Below are 21,784 nucleotides of genomic sequence, written 5' to 3'. Positions count from 1 at the left end.
ACATTATACATACCTAAACTACATACCTACCACTACATACCTACATTATACATACCTAAACTACATACCTACCACTACATACCTACATTATACATACCTAAACTACATACCTACCACTACATACCTAGTACATTATACATACCTAAACTACATACCTACCACTACATACCTACATTATACATACCTAAACTACATACCTACCACTACATACCTAAACTACATACCTACCACTACATACCTAAACTACATACCTACCACTACATACCTACCACTACATACCTACCACTACATACCTACCACTTGCAGTATTACTCGGGTGTTATTAACCACTTTATTCGAAAATTGTGTCGCAAGATTAGAAGCCTACATGGGCTCCAAATAGATGAACAAGGTAAACACTAAATTTTGAGACAAATCTACACACTCCAATACTTTACCTAATTATTAAATAACTTAATTATTTCATTACTAATTACTTAATTACTTTACTCACCACTAAGAGCCTGCACATTGTACGCATTCCCCAGGCCCATGTCCAGCCTATTCTTAAACTCGTTTATCATCACATTGACCTGCTTCGTTGCTAGTTGCCTGAATAACGACACTAATTAACTGGGATAACACGACTAATTAATTCGATTAATTAACTGATTAATCCAATTATCGTTTAGCACATTCCATGCACCGTATTCCGATGAAACGGGCATGTTGGAATGCTATTTCGATGCGTTTGAACGTGTGATATAAAAAGTCGAAGATGCCAAATTGTCACATTGGCGTGTGATCTGTATTTAAAATACGCAAGAGAATAGAAGACGGCGAATTTTCCCGTGATTTGAAACAACAGTGTCTATTGACACCACGATAATAATAATTGCAAACTGCATAGTTGATGTCAAATGATAAATAATACTGATTAAAAATGCAACAATTATTTATCTAATTAGCTCAAGTAAATCCAAGGCACTATTATTATTGTAACTAATTATGAATACTAACTGTACTTATAATCATACATTAAAGTTAACTAACCGATTACAGTAACTAATAACAAGAACTTTACTCACAGAGCTTTATTGTAGATGTTCTGCAGCTTTAAAGGGTCCTTCTCCCTGTGAAGTCCTGAAGTAGAGAGTCTGTGTTATTACGTTATATTTTGTATTTGAAAATTCAATTATTTATTAAGTATGAGAATCAAGCGTTAAATTTCAGCCATGCAAGATTACACTGACAATTTTTGATAAGATAATGGACAAAATGGTATTACAATATAAGTTGCATACTGTGTGGCTGGATGACAACTAACTAAACTAGAAAATAAATTTTACTATATAATAATTAATTCGGCTGAACCAACACATAGCTGGAGCCACATTAACGTTGGGGCCGTTGTTATAGAAATCAATACTTGAAGCTCTTTACAACTGAGTTAAAATGTAAGAATACCCTATGTTTCAAACCGGTATGCCATCAAAGGATCATTATTACGTCTTAAAGTTTTCAATCGAGATCTAAGATAGATCCAGACAGGACACATAGAATATGAGAGCTTGTATTTGATCTTGAACTCTATTTGATCTCCAATTAAAGAATATAGTGGGGACAATAATAATGCATGGCAACATGACGTCGTCACTAAGGTTCTAACCAATATAAAGTTTCTAGAAGTATTTGTTGATCGTATGTCATGATGTAGACGAAATATTGATCCTTTAACTGATATATCGTTTAAATGCCAGAAAGCATTTATATATTACATATTGTTTATATAATAATATATAAATAAATCCAAGACAACCACTTTAGAGACATTGGTATGTTTCAAATTCATGAGCGAAAATACGAGAGAATTTTAGAATTTGACAGGCTTAGAGTATTTATTTTCGTCTCATTAGCTTAGAAAGGGACAGTATAGCCGAACTTTAAAACAATCTATTAAAATAACCATAAAATAAACGGAAAGGTACCAACGAATATTTTGTTTGATATTTTAACAATTATTTATTTTACCATGGAAATAAAGGGATGGCCAGACAGGTTAATATGGAAATAAAGGAAAGGTTGGACGGATTACGTCAGTAACAAATTGCCAGAGTTACCAGCTTTATAGTCGGCTCTTTAATCAATACCACCTGGCTTCATGCCAGCACTTTAATCAGTTGCACCCTACTTCAGATCAGATCTCTGTCCGCGTGTATTGGGATCAGACACATAACACGGAAAAGTAGGAAACACGGGTTATTGTAGCAATTTTGCGTGCACGTACGCAATTTTCATTTCACCAATTTCTACCAAGTAGGATGAAACAAAACATTAATTTATTCTAGCACTACACATAGCATAGTACACTACTACACACTACACACCCCGGTAACGTTAACTATCATATTCAGTAACCAATCATAGTATGTAGCCATAATCAAAGGTAAATTGAATGATTGAACATCCAATATTCTTCTTGAATCCAAAATGTTAGATAATTCACCGCCACACTGATCACTATTACCCACGAAACTATTACTCGCTATTACCCACTAAGACCCACGAAACTATTATTCACTATTACCTACCTTTACCTACCATTACCTACATTTACCCACACTTCCTTGAAGAGGTAAACGAGTTTTTACCCGCAGTAAAAGCGTGTGATATGATTTGATTTGATGAGTTGAATTGTGGCCAAGTTTTACAGGACAAGGTTCCCCCTCGTGTATTAGTTGTACCAAGATTATTTACCGAGGTAGTAGCCACGAATGAATTGGAGATTTGAGGATCAGTATTTATACTGAAATAATTGTGTGATCATTTTTTATGTAGAAATATTTTCTAAGTTTTAAAAGGTGAGAGGACTTGCAGTTGCAGTTGTTGACGCTCACGTATCGCTCTCGATCGGTAAGATATGAGTCAAACCAAGATAAAGCCAACCCCCGAACTCCATAGTGCTCAAGTTTTCTTAAAAGAATACTGCTGTCAACCATGTCAAAGGCCTTGGATTTTCTCTGTCTGTGATCTAATAGTCGCGCTTGCATAATTTTTTCAAAGATTTTTGAGAAACATGAGAGTAGTGAGATAAGTTGATAGTTTGAAACTTCAGCACGTGACCCACCTTTGTGAAGTGGAATTACTTTCACGATTTTCAATTTATGTGGAAACTTCCCCTGATGTAGAGACGCAGAGACTACGCAGCTAAGCACTGGTGCAAGTATATTGCTCACTTATTAAAAACTGTGTAAAGATCAAACTTGAATTCGCCGCTGCCTTTCAATACATCTGACGTAAACCTAAGCAAACCTGCTATATAATTATCGGACATGCATCCTGTTATACACGTCAGGACGTGCCGACAAAAATGAGGCGTAGAAAACCAGCTATTTTCTGAAGAGAAGACAGTTATAACCATGAGAGGGAGGTGCAAGTTGTATTTAAATGTCGAGCTAGGAGATCCTCAGACTGCTCGAAGCGGGGGGAGGGGCAGATGTCCCTTTTGGCCACATTTATAAACAACTTTCAGTCTTTGGAGCGAACAAATGGGTCACATTTCTTTTTTAATGATAGATCACGTGTTACATGGTAATCATTCAACCATTAAACTATCAGGAACCTTGAAAACTTCTTAACTTCGCATATAAAAACTAGAAACTCTCGGACATTAAATACAGCATTTTATATGCTTGGCACAGAGCTTTTAAAAACGTTTAACTACCTCATTTTAACTCCAATATCTCATGTCTGCAAGCTGCAACGTAACACTAGCAGCATTTATATTATCCCTCTTTACACAGTTACCACTGACCAGTTATTATATGAGGCAGCTTACCCTTACATTATTTCTCTTGGTTTAAACACCTTGATGGTAACGGATTTTCTACTTGGATTTCGGACTATGACTCTTTAGCAACGCTGATCTGACATTATTTCACTGTAATAAAGATCTATTTTTTGTAAACATTATTTATAAACCTCGTAGCATCAGACAAGACATGCTAAAAACATATTAATGAGCATAACACGATATTGATACAGAAAGCACGTCATGTTGACTTTGAGATGAGAAGTTATCAAGTTGCAGCAGCCACATAGCACTTTAGTAGATTAGTAGAACTACTGCAACTGTGCTAATTTCTTTTAACTTAACGTCTGCTCCATTACGCGGTAATTAGGGAGGCAGCGCACTCTTACGTTCTTTGGAAACCTCGTAACATCAGACAAGACACACCAGAAAACACTGATATCTAACGAGCTTGGGCACTGAAGGAGCTAAGGTAGTCTGTCTGCGAGCAGTGAGCACTTGTTGTATACATAATTAGTAATAATTAGTAATAATTAGTAATAATTAGTAATAATTAGTAATAATTAGTAATAATAAATAATAATAATAATTGAGAGTTATTAGATATAATCATAACCATTACACTGTCTGGAAGTCTGGAAACCTCCCAAATTCAGACAATTGTTCACAAGAAACCAGAAAATGGTTGCATTTAGTGATCTTGATACAGAATGATACCATAATATCTACTGCAGAAACAAGGGGAGTTTAGAGAGCACTAATTGTATCAATCACCCAATCCCTGGCTCGCTACCAGTTTAACCGGCACACTCCTTAAAAGTCTGGAAACATCCCAAACTCAGACAAGAAACCAGAAACTCTCTGGTGCTTGATATCTTGAACCATCACACTTGTAGACTCACTAATTGTACCACATGTGGTATACATTAGTACACAGTATCTTACAGTGCTAATTGAGTGTTAAATATCATAGAGCTTCAAGGTCGCTCTAAGTGAACATTAACGCCACTATCTTTCTCCTTAATCGTAGTGTTGTCAGATCAAGTACTCTCCTGACATCACTGAAAATAACACCCTCTCCCTCCCTTCTGCTCCTGAAAATAACACCCTCTCCCTCCCTTCTGCTCCTGAAAATAACAACCTCTCCCTCCCTTCTGCTCCTGAAAATAACATCCTCTCCCTCCCTTCTGCTCCTGAAAATAACACCCTCTCCCTCCCTTCTAATCCTGCAAAAAAACACCCTCTCCCTCCCTTCTGCTCCAGAAAATAACATCCTCTCCCTCCCTTCTGCTCCTGAAAATAACACCCTCTCCCTCCCTTCTGCTCCTGAAAATAACACCCTCTCCCTCCCTTCTGCTCCTGAAAATAATACCCTCTCCATCCCTTCTGCTCCTGAAAATAACACCCTCTCCCTCCCTTCTGCTCCTGAAAATAACACCCTCTCCATCCCTTCTGCTCCTGAAAATAACACCCTCTCCCTCCCTTCTGCTCCTGAAAAGAACACCCTCTCCCTCCCTTCTGCTCCTGAAAATAACACCCTCTCCCTCCCTTCTAATCCTGCAAAATAACACCCTCTCCCTCCCTTCTGCTCCAGAAAATAACATCCTCTCCCTCCCTTCTGTTCCTGAAAATAACACCCTCTCCCTCCCTTCTGCTCCTAAAAATAACACCCTCTCCATCCCTTCTGCTCCTGAAAATAATACCCTCTCCCTCCCTTCTGCTCCTGAAAATAACACCCTCTCCCTCCCTTCTGCTCCTGAAAATAACACCCTCTCCCTCCCTTCTGCTCCTGAAAATAACACCCTCTCCATCCCTTCTGCTCCTGAAAATAACACCCTCTCCCTCCCTTCTGCTCCTGAAAATAACACCCTCTCCCTCCCTTCTGCTCCTGAAAATAACACCCTCTCCCTCCCTTCTGATCCTGAAAATAACACCCTCTCCATCCCTTCTGCTCCTGAAAATAACACCCTCTCCCTCCCTTCTGCTCCTGAAAATAACACCCTCTCCCTCCCTTCTGTTCCTGAAAATAACACCCTCTCCCTCCCTTCTGTTCCTGAAAATAACACCCTCTCCCTCCCTTCTGTTCCTGAAAATAACACCCTCTCCATCCCTTCTGTTCCTGAAAATAACACCCTCTCCCTCCCTTCTGTTCCTGAAAATAACACCCTCTCCCTCCCTTCTGCTCCTGAAAATAACACCCTCTCCCTCCCTTCTGCTCCTGAAAATAACACCCTCTCCCTCCCTTCTGCTCCTGAAAATAACACCCTCTCCCTCCCTTCTGCTCCTGAAAATAACACCCTCTCCCTCCCTTCTGTTCCTGAAAATAACACCCTCTCCCTCCCTTCTAATCCTGAAAATAACACCCTCTCCATCCCTTCTGCTCCTGAAAATAACACCCTCTCCCTCCCTTCTGCTCCTGAAAATAACACCCTCTCCCTCCCTTCTGTTCCTGAAAATAACACCCTCTCCCTCCCTTCTGTTCCTGAAAATAACACCCTCTCCCTCCCTTCTGTTCCTGAAAATAACACCCTCTCCATCCCTTCTGCTCCTGAAAATAACACCCTCTCCATCCGATCCCTTCTGCTCCTTCCGACCTATTTCAGGGGCTAATTTAAAATGACAGAACTGTCAACTCCACACTTCAAGTTCAATCATCTCCTGACTGTACGTGACTTGGTTGACTCTAACTACCTCGGTCCCTTAATTTGACTGGTACAGAGTAACTTGACCCCTTTCTCAGGGCAGAAAATAGGGTACTATAAGATCTGCCATGTTTCTCAGTTAGCAGGTATCACTATAGTTCAGCTGTTCAACAAAAGATTACCCCTCCCTTTTTAACTTGTCAAAGATTAATCAGACTTTATTGTACAGCGATCTGAAAATAGTGAACACTTCCAACAACTTAAAATGACTGTGAAGCACTGCAATATCCCCGGAAACCTGGTATTTGTTTCGTGAAGTCGCACACTTGCAGTTGAAACAATGACACGGAAATTAAAGTCAATGCTAAGTTCCAGAGAGACAGCTCCGGGTGTGGAGAGGAGAGACAGATCCGGGTGTGGAGAGGAGAGACAGATCCGGGTGTGGAGACAGATCCGGGTGTGGAGACAGATCCGGGTGTGGAGAGGAGAGACAGATCCGGGTGTGGAGAGGAGAGACAGATCCGGGTGTGGAGAGGAAAGACAGCTCCGGGTGTGGAGAGGAGAGACAGATCCGGGTGTGGAGAGGAGAGACAGATCCGGGTGTGGAGACAGATCCGGGTGTGGAGAGGAGAGACAGATCCGGGTGTGGAGAGGAGAGACAGCTCCGGGTGTGGAGAGGAAGACAGCTCCGGGTGTGGAGAGGAGAGACAGCTCCGGGTGTGGAGAGGAGAGACAGATCCGGGTGTGGAGAGGAGAGACAGATCCGGGTGTGGAGACAGATCCGGGTGTGGAGAGGAGAGACAGATCCGGGTGTGGAGAGGAGAGACAGATCCGGGTGTGGAGACAGATCCGGGTGTGGAGACAGATCCGGGTGTGGAGAGGAAAGACAGCTCCGGGTGTGGAGAGGAGAGACAGCTCCGGGTGTGGAGACAGATCCGGGTGTGGAGAGGAAAGACAGCTCCGGGTGTGGAGAGGAAAGACAGCTCCGGGTGTGGAGACAGATCCGGAGATCGGCACACCCTGTCCTTTTCTTTGTCCAGACACTACAGAGACTCGTTAGTCGTCTGTATTTTCAAGTTTTAACAGGTATAATCGGGGAATGAAACACACTTTTATGTAGCGAACTGATTTACTCTCATCAGCATTTTCTAGAACATAATCTTAAATTATGTGTTACATCTAGGAGTGTCAGCGTATTAAGGCTACTGCGTGCTATCAAAATGAAGATGGAAGCTTCATTTCAATATAATTTGTGGAGATCAAAGCTGCATTTGACACATTTGAAATTGTCTCAATATACAGTCCAGTCTCGTCCCACTATTATTATATTATAAAATGCGTTGAACATGTCATGGGACAAATTAGAACTGTCAGGAGTAAGGAGTATATTTTGAAAGTCATAAATAGCGAACAGGGGTTTCATTCTGGGTATCTGGTGTGAGGAGCTTTTAGACAGGAGACAAGCGACCATTTATAAGAATTTAAAGCTCCGTTTGAAAGTTTTAAATTGTTCCCGTGCTTCTGTTGAACCTAATATATCTGGAATATAATGTCATTTTAAGTTCTGGAAGCTTCAGTCTTTCCGTGAAGGGTTTTTAAAACTCTATCAGTTGACAAGTCAATTTCCCTCCTCTGCAACAGTAATTCCTCCTCTATAATAACCTAATATAAACATGACCTAAACCAATCTACGTAACAGCCGCACACACTAAAACTTTTGTAATTCTGTCACAGGATATTGAATCCAATGAAGAGCCTTTAGCTTTATATCCTGAGGGTTTTAGAAGCACAAGCTTCTAAAACCCTCAGGATTCCTCGAATTCCCCAAAACTTGTACTAGTTGACAGGTTTCTTCACCTTGTATCCAATATAAACCCTACCTTGCCTCAGAGAAAACTTGTACACAAAGCAGGCCAATAGTGGAGACGGACTAATTGTGTTATAACGTAGTTGGTATGTAGTTGGTATGTAGTTGGTATGTAGTTGGTATGTAACTAGTTACATGTTACTGGCATGTAGCTGGTATGTAGCTGATATATGTTACTGGTATGTTACTGGCATGTAGCTGATATGTTACTGGTATGTAGTTGATATGTAGTCAGTATGTAGCTGATATATGTTACTGGTATGTTACTGGCATGTAGCTGATATGTTACTGGTATGTAGTTGATATGTAGTCAGTATGTAGCTGGTATGTTACTGGTATGTTACTGGTATGTAGCTAGTATGTAACTGGCATGTAGCTGATATGTTACTGGTATGTAGTTGATATGTAGTCGGTATGTAGCTGGTATGTTACTGGTATGTAGCTGATATGCTGCATTCTAATTCTACACCACGTACAACTTAATAGAAAACCCTGGTTTTACTTTCTCGCTGGGTCTCCATAATACCGATTTGTAGTATGTATGGTGAATCTTTGCAATGAGTAGGATATGATAGGTGCAGTGCCGTGACGCCGTTCCACTTACAAAGCTTAAACCGAGCAATTACCGTCTGAAATAGATCCTGTATTTCTGTTAAAGTATTTATTTACAGATATATATATTCTGGTATATCCTTGTCCTGTGTCCTCCTATCTAATCTCCCCTCCTTCAGAGACACAATTTAACTGCACTATAACTGCACTATAACTGCACTATAACTGCACTATAACTGCACTATAACTGCACTAGTTAACAGTAAGATACATTGTCTATCGCAAGTAAATGTCCAGTAAGTAACACAGTGGTTAATAGCATCTTGTTAACACAACTCTCTGAGTTTGAACCTTGCTCCCTCGATCACTGACACGTGACACTTCTTTTTAGTACCACGTGACTTCCTGATCTGTACCACGTGACACTACCTGATTAGTACCCTGCAAAGACTACAACCCGTGATATGTCTGGTTTTGTGTGTGAGTTTAGTCAGTTTACCCTAATTCCTTAATGACACTTTCTCGCTACAACCCAGTAGTCGGTGACACTTCCTGATTACTACTGATTACTCCCGACTGGGCAGTAGTAGAAGTAGGCAGTAGGAGAAGTAAACAGTGATACGTATTATATAATCTGGTTTTGTGCGCACTAGTTCTGAACTTTACCCTGATTTTCTAGGTGACAGTAATTCCTGATTGCTACCCAGTAGTCGGTGACACTTGCTGAGTACTACCAAGTGATATATCTGCTATTGTGAAGTCTAGCTCTCGGGTGGTTAAGTCTGCTACGAGAAGAAGCAATGTTATGGTTGGTGACACTGCAGCAGTGTAAATCTGAGACCTGGTTCTCACTTCTCAGTTCAGGAGAATGGCAGTTTACTTTGTGTTATATTACACATGTAACATTACACATGTTACATTACACATGTTACATACGTCATGTTACATACGTCATGTTACATACGTCATGTTACATACGTCATGTTACATACGTCATGTTCAATCTTAAGTTTATTAATTAAATTTTGGAAATTAGAATCTATAATATATTCACACAACACTCAGCAGACTAACCAGTAACCAAAAGTAAAACTAATTAATTTAACTTAGGATTAAAAACTAAAAAGTAGAATAAACTCAAAAATCCACACAACAAGCTTACCCATATTATAATAATCTGGAATAGAATAAAATCAAAATAAATCAAATTCGTTATTTGTTTAATAAAATCTAATCAATCTCTTTTACAAAGTATTACAAAGTACAGACTCCTTTATAATATCAATTTTCATTTTTACACTCACATTGTGCTGTACAAAAACTTAATTTTATTTTTTGTTATTTAACACTCACCCAAACTTATTTCCGTGAGAATCTCAGGGGGGAACGATACACGTAGTACCTGTAATAAAGAATAATTTACTTTCACTGATTTAATAAGATTATCCGATTATTTAGTAAGTTTGTTGATATGGTCGTTATACTTTCCTTTCACTGTGTCATTAACGTTGATTAAAATTAATTAACGTTGATTAACGCCGGCAGGATCTTACAAAGAGATTTTAAAGTGCCGAATTTTCAAACGTTTCGTTAAGCCTTAATAATTATCATTCATGTCAGCAACTTTCTTGGCAACATAATGTGTCAAGTCATCCGCAAAAATTCATTGGATATAATGGATATGTATAAATATTCTGGTGTAACAGTATTGAACCAGCTCACATATTTGACAGTTTTAATCTAGCAAAATGGGGAAATTGGTAGATCACCGACCGGCTATAAGCCGGTTATAAGCCGGCTATAAACCGGCTTATAGCCGGCTACAATTTTTATAGCCGGCTATTAGCCGGTTATAAGCCGGCTATTAGCCGTTTAGGTATCGGCTATAAGAAATTCAGTGAAAACGGCTATTAGCCGGTTATAAGCCGGCTATTAGCCGGTTATAAGCCGGCTATTAGCCGTTTAGGTATCGAAAGTGGTTATAAGCCGGCTATAAGCCGGTTATAAGATATTAACTCAACTTCATCGTACTGAACGATAGTCAGGAGCCGGCTATAAGAAATTCAGCGAAAACGGCTATTAGCCGGTTATAAGCCGGCTATTAGCCGTTTAGGTATCGAAAGTGGTTATAAGCCGGCTATAAGCCGGCTATAAAATATTAACTTAACTTCATCGTACTGAACTGAGTTAATATCTTATAACCGGCTTATAACCGGCTTAAAGCCGGCTTATAACCACTTTCGATACCTAAACGGCTAATAGCCGGCTTATAACCGGCTTATAGCCGGTCGGTGATCTACCAATTTCCCTAACCGGCTTATAGCCGGCTTATAACCACTTTCGATACCTAAACGGCTAATAGCCGGCTTATAACCGGCTAATAGCCGTTTTCACTGAATTTCTTATAGCCGGCTCCTGACTATTGTTCAGTACGATGTAGTTGAGTTAATATCTTATAACCGGCTTATAGCCGGCTTATAACCACTTTTAATACCAAAACGGCTAATAGCAGGCTTATAACCGGCTAATAGCCGTCGCTCAACAACAAATGTAAGCGGCTACTAACCGGCTATAAGCCGGCTTATAGCCGGCTATAAAAATTGTAGCCGGCTATAAGCCGGCTTATAGCCGGTTAGTAGCCGGCTTATAGCCGGTCGGTGATCTACCAACTGGCCAAAATAATAATGTAAAACCCTTAAGCTTAAGTTAATAACTTAACTTAATTAAGTTATTAACAAGTTAAAACAACTTACTGCGCTGGGATTTAGAAAGTCTTCAAATATTCCACTAGCAGCCCTCCTTATATCCTTGTACTTCTCTTGTCGTTGGTAGTGATGGACGCACAGTATGAACAACTGAGAAGTTTTCATTTTCATTAAAATAAATAAATTATATAATTTATTGCGTGCTTAAGGATTTATTAACACCTTTCCAAATGCTCTAGCTATCTAGGTGTTATGCTTATCAGGATTTATAGAGCACTGACTTTGACGTTTTATAAATGAATAATTAAAAATCTTAATTCAAATCTCATTCGAAATCTCAAAACCTGAAACTCGTCGTCAAAACTTGATAATATGGTCCTAAAATATCACGCATCGTGGATTATAACTAAAATCGCAAATATGCAAAATGAACATATTTAAGGGTGTTGAGGTATTACTATTTGGCATGAGCTGCTGCTACATTCGTAGTAATTTGTTGCATTTTGTTACAGAATACGTTAACGTGCCACATCTACACCTGGTTACTCCTTCATAATACTTGCAGTCAGCGAGTATTAGTGATTATTGCAAATATAGCATCTTTGCAGCTCAACTCATGAATCCAATAAATTTTCTGCCAACTTTGAACCGTGATACAAGCTCATGAAGCTAATCCCACTGCTCGAATTGCGTCATGCAAATATATAATGTATTTCTATAGAACCTGATAACTTTAAACCAAGTTAACCAACAATTTAACCAACTAAATAGTTCGTTAAATTGGCTGCCAGTGATCGATTAATCTTTACAACTCTTACACTCAAAAGGCTGGCTTCTCTAATTTCTATTTTCTATACAAATTTATGTCTAAATTTTGATACAGAACAAGCTACAAAATTTTGGCATTTACTGGAAAACTATTTTGGTATTTAAAAGCAGTTTTCCGTGCGCGTTTTGCAGGTTCTATGGATTTAAATTGGAAGCGAACTTTCAAGGGGAAGCAAGAAAATCCCTTTACCATCAGGACACGGTAAATCGTGATAATTTAACACAAAAAACGTACTAAATTGTTAGGTCTGTTCTCTCCGATAGCATAGTTAAGGAAGATGCTGAGATGGGCGGGACGGTTCAACAGAGTTTGCAGGTCTTTGAAGGGTTCAAACTCTTCTATAGCCAAGGTCTGGAAATCCTCGTCATCGGAGGCGTCGGGTGACATGTCATATACATTCGTCATCCTTGCCTTGTTTAATTAGTTAATCCCGTTAATTAGCATATTTAGTAATTGGTTAATTGATAAATTGAAGCGTCACTTCAGCTTTATATAATAACAGATTTTGGTTATTTGGGCATTAGCAATTCAATTAATAGGTATCAAAACTCAAGTTGTATTGCTGTGAAGATATGAGCAAAGTGTATGATCTTGATGGAATGTAACTTCGTTTACATTTAATTCTATTTTCCGATCCAGTTCTCTATCCACAGCTATTTAATTAATCCACTTTAAATATCTAGTTGAGCATACTATCCAGATTTTCCTGATGTTCGAGACACTACACAGTATTAACAAGATAATATGTGCGCATTATGAATGTTATGATTGTAATACCTATTGATCTTTTGTCCAGGAACATAATACGATTGATTTATTAAAATAAGACAGTATAATTTTCAATACTTCTTGGACAATACGCAATACACGCTATCATGACAAAATTATGCATTTTGTGGTATTTATGACAAAAGAAAATAAACGACTCGAGCTGGATCAAGTGCAAACAGGTACAAAAACAGGTACAAAAACAGGTATTACAAACATTTCACACCAGTGTCACAACAGTGTCACAACAGTGTCACACCAGTGTCACACCAGTGTCACACAAATGTCAAAAACTTTATGACAAAGGAAAATGAACGACTCGAGCTGGATCAAGTAGTTACAGACAGGCACAAAAACAGGTGTTAAATAATTCCTCAAGTTGGACACAAAAGACAACACCCACAGGTTGAAATCTCCTTACATTTGAAGACAATTCCTTTGTTTGCCTAATAGATATCATTACTAGCTGTACATCCATACTTTTCAGCAGCACTCACAATGTAACAACACAGTAAAGATATTGTAGTCACCAATAATACACTTTGAAACACCTTAACAGTTTACAACTAAGACACTAAAAATATCAGTTAAAAACTTGCGTTTAAAATACATGAGGTCACGTCGCATACCCTCACACCCACCTTAAAGCACTACACAACATAAAGCGTGTACTGTACAGTGTACAGTGTACAGTGTACAGTGTACAGTGTACAGTGTACAGTGTACAGTGTACAGTGTACACTCTAGAACACGAAACTTGTCTTCATGTACTACAAGATATCCACAAAGACCGTGTCCATCTTGTTAAACACTATAACCCCAGACACTTACCAAATAGAAACTTTTCATTTAGAAACAAAAACCCCTCCAACTAACCCTACATATCACACATACCACACAATATCCTAGTCTAACTACTAACTACTCTAGTAGATATCCCCAAGACACAGTGTAGAAACTACTCTATATCCAGCTGAGTGAGTAATATAATTTCAGGGTCCCAGCACCCCAGGTGTACAGGTAATTGCTATCAAGATCTGGAACTACACGCATCGGTACTTCAGGGCCCACAGAGAAACTTGATACCTTTGGTTACTTCAGGGCCCCGCAGAGAAACTCGATACCTTTGGTTACCAAACAATTTAGAGGTGGGTTTAAAAGATTTTGTCATATTTGTGTCTGCCTGAAATTTGGTCGTCCACCATTAAGAACATATTATATAATATATATTTAATATTTATACATATGTATATTCAATATTCATGTGTATTGTGTATCCTTATTCAGTAGATTACCCCGAATTCTACAAGCGTTTAAGTATAATTTCCTTAAATGGGCCTTCATAAAATGTTATTGCACACGCTTATAATATAATGTAGCCTAAGGGATCTAATACAGTAATACCCTGATTTACCCTGTTTGGGAGAAAGGTAAAAGCCACAGTAAATCGGGGTTTGCGGTAAATGAGGGTTTTACTGTACTGAGAAATGATAAATCTAATATCTCTATTCTCTCCGATGATACGGGTATTCTAGAGAATTCTCATAATAGCAGCCCGGTACGATATAATAAGATATTTCTTCTGTGGTATAAAATCACCAAAACATGGCCTATGTGATCGATGCCTAACATAAACAGAAACAGCAGAATAATGCATAATATTGCTGCAGTGGATACAGCTGTTCCATGCATCTGATAAGCACTAATAGATACTATCAAATATAACAGATACTATCAAGTTAGTCTTACCAGTTCTGAAGAAGCTACACAATACATTAACAGTTCATTACAATGATCTGAACACAAAACATGACCCGTGTTCTACAAATAATTTCCGCTGATGACCAATCAAAACCTAAAATCTCTGTCACGTGTCAAACAATCGTGGTTTAGTATAATATATCAGATCGATTCTCAGTATTGCCTCACCACTATATCCAGAGAAAGATCAGGAGCGTGCACAGTGTTGCTGTTTTGATACACAAGACACATGTCCTGTGTGTTCTGCTGATGGTTTGTTCTGAATAACATGCAGTAACTCTCCAGGGGATCATCGACCGACAAATTAACAATATCTGGATTAATGATACCTACCTGGCACATAATACAAAGTCTACTCAGTAGAGGAGTAGAAGTGTCGTGCAGTGTATCTTCTACAGCTGCAGGATAGAGATATTATAATGCACTACATTCTAGAGTGTCTAAAGTTTCATGCATGGAACCAATCCAAGTTACTATGTATGTATTTCAAGAGTGCATCAGATGACAATTAAATATGCATGAACTACACTGTAGCTGTGGTATTAGTGCTTTTCAATACAAATTAAAACGAGGCCTTCATGTTATGGGGCAAAGGTTTGGAATGGCTTTTACCCGCTTAAAACGTTTCCATCTCATTACATAATACTCAATAAATGTATTTAATAGTAGTTGTGAAAATTGAATAGTATGTAAAAAGAACGGGATTATATGTGCTTTGAAGGGTGGGCCGGTTAAACAGCATCAGTTACACTTGAACTAAAGAACTTTCAGAAGCCTGGAAAGTTCTGGAACAATCGAGAACACACCTCTTCATCGACTGATCGACATACATGCTCATTCTTGTGGAATGTATTGAGTTCTTATACTCATTTCAAAAGTTGGTTATTTAGTAGGCTTATAATACTATAATACCTCCGCCACTGAGTGCTGCGCGCTATAATTCCCGACAGCTTGCTGGAGGGAATTTGCGGGCACGAAGTTGCGGAGGTATTATATTTTATAATACGTTCCGGTTCCGATTGCAGAAGGGGTGTAATCCGATACGTGCGCATCATACAATATAGTGTCTAATATATAGAACGCCAGTGTTATTTGTTTTGAAACTTGCCGCCAGCCAGTCTGAGTCTGGGCTGATAATACCCTCGCTTCTCTTGCGGGAAAAATGAGCAAATTATCAGCCCTCGGTGTCCCCGCAGTTTTAGTGGATATAATTCCCGGAAGGTATTATAAGTATTCAGCTATTGGTGAATGTGCTGTGAACTAGTTGCGCTTCCTTTTATGACAATGCATTGTACAATACATTAATAATGACTAGATGAATATGGAGGTGTTCCCATTTTTGGGCCATTTTATTCATGAAGGTTACTAACGAAACAAAAATAAGCTGATCAAACTGATAAATTACCTAAATCAATTACCAAATCTGAGTGTCACATTACATCAAATTAAGGTGTAAAATGTAAATTCAACCAAATCGGGCATAACAGCAGCCATGATAAATTCGGAGGGCACGAAATAATCTTAACATTCGAGATCGTAATTCGTAAATCACGACACAAAATATAAACTTAAAGCTTTTTTTAAGTAAAATGTGAATAATTTAACTCAATACTCTTGTAAATTATATCCAATATTACCTCTGACCCGCTCCATTATATCCCTATTGTTATCTTTTGAAAGTCTCTCTAGATCAGATTTAATCCTATCTCTAGCTGCGGACTCGTAAGTTTTTCTAAAGTAATCTGTTTTGAAAATATACTTATTCCCTTCAATCAGCCTCAACATGAGTTCACATTCAGCCACCGACTGCTCATTACTCATTTCTTCAGTAGTGAAACAAGACGGCAGAATCCTTTTATCACCTTCGTCAAGGCAGAATAATGTTGCTTTCATCCAAATGTCCCTGAACAGCGTATTGAATTCTGTACAAGATACTGGCTTCTTGAGCAAGTTTGAGGATATTTTCAAATTGCTCATAACTTCATCAGCAATTTCTTTTTTGATATCATTACCCTGGCTGAACATTTTGAACATTGCCTCGAATGCACGTATGCTGGAATTCTGCACATGTAAAGTCGTGGCTAAGAAGAATGAAGCTGTGTAAAGAACAACGTTCTTTTCTTTTGATAGGTCCAATGTTTCATCTACTGAATTTAAAGCTTCTTCAAGAAAAGACAAACTCTTTTCACTCCTTAATATATCAGTTAACCATTTAGGATCAATGGAACTGTTACATGCTTTTGTTGCAATAAAATTCCATCTTTCCTCGATCGAATCTTTGTTTTGACAAATCTTGTAATACTCAATCCTTTCTGACAATCCCTCCCAGGCTTTATCAATGAATGATCTAGTAACAGATTGTTCCCAATCTGAGCAAACTATTATGTCAGCATGAGAACATCTGTCAGTGTTTGTCATCTGAGATTTTAGGCGTTTTTCTGCATCTTCTGTTGAGAGTTTATTACGCTCTGACAGTCGTTTTATAGCCTCATCTGGGGATACAGTCATAACCCAAACTTCGTCAACAAAAGTTTGCCAACCAGCTTCAAGCATAACAGCCGCTTCAACAACAATCAACTCAGATGAAGATGATTCAATAACAGCCTTAACAGCATTGGCAATACACGGCCAAACAATTTCATTCAGTCTTTTCATCTTACTCTCAGCGCTAAACACAATTCCACCCAATGCTCTTCTATTGATTGAGCCATCCTCGCCAACAATCTCTTCACCAAACTCATCTATAAGTAGCTGATATGCAGGACCTTCAGGCTGGTAAACTTGATGCCCAATCTTATCACAATCTATTGTTTCAAAACCTTTATCTTTAAGATAATTGCTTATTGTGCTCTTGCCAGAGCAGATACCACCAGTCAATCCTATAACATATGGGAATTTGTGAGGCACAAGTTCTGAGTTGCCGTCTCTTCTAAGCCATGGAATTGATTTACCACTAACTAGTGTTCCTAACATCTCTTTTCTTATAATGGATGAGCTCACCTTTTCAAGGGTGTCTGTAGGAGTAACAAGATCAACACAATATGATTGAAGTTCATTCAATCCTCTTTCTACCCTTGCATTATTGATGAAGCCAACTGCACCAGCTGTTTCCTGTGACACTATAAGTAATTCTAAATCTGGGTCAGTGCCGGATGGCCCAATAGGATCAGATATTGGCACTATATTAACAGAAAGCTTTGGATTGATAATACTAAGAAACCTTGCAACAGTTGCCTTTCTCTGATCATAAGACTGAAGAAGTTCAACAAGCTTTTTCTTCTTTAGAAGATCCTCGTGTGTGATCCCAATTAAAACCTTTTCCTGACAAAGAGTGCTTGCAGCAGATAACAGTAGCTTATGACCAGCATGAAGATCATCAAACGTACCACCTAAAACCCCATATCTGTACAACTTGCCGGATATACTGGTTATAACCTCTGAATCTGATGAGAAATCTATATCGTTTAAATGGTGAAATTTAGTTCTCTTCCAGTGACTTGTTTTACTTTGCAAGCTAACAAGGCCATCTTGGTCTTCAGCAAATGGAGATATGAACAAGTCGATGTCATCAATCTCGGAATACTCATGTAGAGGTATTCCACTACAAAGAAAATACAACTGGAATTTATCCTGACGTTGATACACTTTTGATATGATTTCTGGGTTTAGCCTATCTTCTGAAAATATGTAGAGCTTTTGGCTTGTCAGTCTGGCTGATTTCTCAACAATTTGTTCAATGGAACTCAGCTTCAAAGATGAGGCTATCTTTAGTAAATTTGATCTAAACATGCTGAGCCTGAGAGTAAATGATAATAGAGATGATACAAACAAACTTTAAACAATATATCTTGTGTTACAGGTGAAAGTTGGGAGGATTATAAGGGCAGTCAATGAAAGGATTAAGAAAATATATCTGCATTCATACCACCTTCCCATTTTGAGATATTTGGTTGGGGAGGCGGGTTATCGTTGTGAAGTACTGTACTACTCACAAAGTACTGTACACGATGTTTTCAACCCACGTGTCAGAGAGCAAGCTCAACTGACGGCTCCCAGATGGCGTATGCACATGTAGGTGAATCAATCTGATCAAGAAGGTGGTTGGGCTGTGATTGTATCAACCATGAGTACCAAGCAAGCAGATATTTGAATTGACTAGATTTCCACTGGTAAGCAATTCGGAAAATCATGGGCCGGCATAGTGCCGGGGCAGGTATGATCCGCCAACCTCCGAGTTACATGCCTGGTGCTCTACCAATTGAGCTACCGGCCCTATTCAGCTCAGGAATTTCTTGCACGCCTGTCAGTAAGCAATCGTGTTGTTATCTCATATCTGCTGCTATTAGTACACTGCATTATATGCAGCTGGGATGCTCACTGCCATATTTAATTTGTGAGTGTGCATACTGTGTGTAATGTTTTTAATTTGATATATTTGGTTGGGGAGGCGGATTATCGTTGTGAAGTACTGCACTACTCACGAAGTACTGCTGTCATTTACTAGCTGTCATTTGAAAAAATCCCCTTCAACAAATTTAATCCAGTGTTCTCGGCCCACAGGTTCCTCCTATTAAAAAATTTTGATTTTGGTAAATGTGTGCTGACTCCACCACCTATGTATTTAACCTAATATTTAGTGTATTACAGGTAGACATTGACTTAGGTAGGTATTTTTCTCTTAAGGTAGATATTAAGAATTTGGTAAATTTCTTAATTGTATGACTATTTCCATTATTGAGACGTTTTAAATATTTGATTTAAGAGGTTTTTTTTATACGACTGGTTCACAGTGTGAACAGATTCCAGATTTATATATTTTTTAAGTGATATTTAATAAATGATTAAAAGAACCAATTTTAAAGTTGCCATAGTAAAGCCTTTAGGTCCAAAAATATACCCATTATGCTTAGTTAAAAACAACTCTAAATCAGTAGGCTGTCACTCTATTAATGCACCACACCGCTTCCTCCACTGCACTAAAAGTTATACAATAAATTCTACAATCCTAATTTTGTATCGTGATGGAGACCGGTGTCCATACAAAACATTTACTAGGTTGCCGTTTGGTGTGAGCAATAGCGAACAGCACGCACACCCCTTTGCCCCGTCAACCTATATCTAATCTATTTAAAGAGTGACAACCATACTACACATTGAATTAGTAAGTAAGTAAGTAAAGATTATGACATAACATCATCACAAGTGTCTACAAAATATCATTGCACTAAATAAAAAAATAATTTGAATAAATATATTTTTCCATCAACATTAATAATTTATCAAATTCAATTTTATTAATTAATAAAATCTAATACATTATCTATAAATAGTTCATTAATACTTCCCAGTGGAATAAAGATTTATGAAACGCTTCTTTGCCACAAAAGGATGAAACCAAAGATATTCATTATGTGTCTCCTTATTGCTTAAATAACTGGGTCCTTCAATTTTCCCTAAAACTTCATTCGAAACATTCCAAAAATAAAAATCATTTACACTGTTTTTAGAAATCATTTCTTTCTTAAATCCTTCCAATCTAACTTTAAAGCTTAAAACTGTCGAGCAGTTCTTGACATCTGAAGGGAGTTTGTTCCAGTAAGGAATGACTCGCTCCGGAAGAAAAGAAGACTGGAGATTCTTAACTTTAGTTACACTCTTATTACACCTATTGGTTGAAACTAGATTAAGACCAGATCTGCTCATTCTGAACAAACCCGATCCATATTCAGTCAAACCACTAATTACTTTAAAAGCTTCGATAAGGTCCCCACGTATTCGCCGCTCTGCCAGCGTTGTCAAATTGAGGATATCCAGTCTGCAGCTGTATGGAAGAGTACCCACCTCATCAATAAGACGGGTAAACCGCCTCTGGACGCTCTCCAGCTCCAAAACAGTCCCCCAACTTCCATGAGCCGCAACTGGATTCCACAATTGGACACAATACTCAAGATGAGGTCTTATCAAAGCTTTATAAATAGCTATCATTACAACCTTTTCTCTAATAACTAAGTTCCTTACAATCCAGCAGATCATACGATTTGCTTTAGAAATACATGCTTTTATCTGTTCATTCCAAAGCAAGGAGCTATGGGTAATAACCCCCAAATCTTTTTCCTGTGCAGATACTTCTAGTTCTACTCCATTTACAATATAATTCGAGTTAGGATTATTATTCAGATTAATATGGACTACTTTACACTTGGCAGGATTGAAGTTTAAGTGCCAAATACTCTCCCAAATTTCGAGTTCTAAAATATCATCAGATACACTTCTATGGTTAGCTGCATTACAAACTAACTTGAGATCATCTGCAAATAATTTAATCTTATTTTTAACATTGTCAGGTAAATCGTTTATATAAAGAATAAATAGCAAGGGACCCAATACTGACCCCTGGGGAACACCAGATAACACGTGTTTCACCTCAGACCATTGTCCTTCTACACAAACCCTCATGGTTCTGTCTGTCAGAAAGTCTTTTATAACATCTAAAACTTTTCCCTTGACCCCAAACCCCTCCAATTTAGATAGAAGTCTAAAGTGGGGGACTGTGTCAAAAGCTTTACTAAAATCAAAATACAAAAGATCGACAGGAGCACCTTCGTCTAAAATATCAAGAATATTATCAAATGTCTCTAAGAGATTAGATAGACAAGATTTACCCTTCACAAATCCATGCTGATGCTTTGAAATTCGTTCTTCTAAAAATGTTAATAAATGTGCCCTCACCAACTTTTCATACACTTTGCACAAAATACAAGTTAATGAGACAGGTCTATAATTTAAGGGATCAGATTTAACACCCTTTTTGAACAATGCTACAACAGATGCTGTCTTCCAAATGTCAGGCAGGACTCCTGTTTCTGAACA

The 21,784-nt window shown here is 38.3% G+C and overlaps 1 protein-coding gene across 20 annotated transcripts in view; it reads right to left on the bottom strand.

Moving 5' to 3' along the window:
• The window catches only part of LOC134822305 (rho guanine nucleotide exchange factor 11-like), a 70,726-nt gene that overhangs the window by 46,404 nt on the left and 2,538 nt on the right, over window positions 1-21,784 (bottom strand). For all 20 annotated transcript variants that reach the window (XM_063833263.1, XM_063833264.1, XM_063833271.1 and 17 more), the window contains exons 2-6: window positions 12,620-12,796; window positions 11,605-11,706; window positions 10,205-10,253; window positions 1,068-1,122; window positions 494-591 (exon numbers count right to left, since the gene is read on the bottom strand). In XM_063833263.1, the coding sequence (XP_063689333.1) occupies window positions 494-591; window positions 1,068-1,122; window positions 10,205-10,253; window positions 11,605-11,706; window positions 12,620-12,790 (475 nt within the window). In that variant the 5' untranslated portion in view covers window positions 12,791-12,796. The remainder of the gene's footprint in view (window positions 1-493; window positions 592-1,067; window positions 1,123-10,204; window positions 10,254-11,604; window positions 11,707-12,619; window positions 12,797-21,784) is intronic.

Source organism: Bolinopsis microptera, chromosome 10, assembly GCF_026151205.1.
Source record: "Bolinopsis microptera isolate Bmic1 chromosome 10, MBARI_Bmic_1.0, whole genome shotgun sequence".
Lineage (NCBI taxonomy): Eukaryota > Metazoa > Ctenophora > Tentaculata > Lobata > Bolinopsidae > Bolinopsis > Bolinopsis microptera.
The sequence above is the reverse complement of the archived record's forward strand: the minus strand, read 5'-3'. Positions and strand labels throughout refer to the sequence as shown.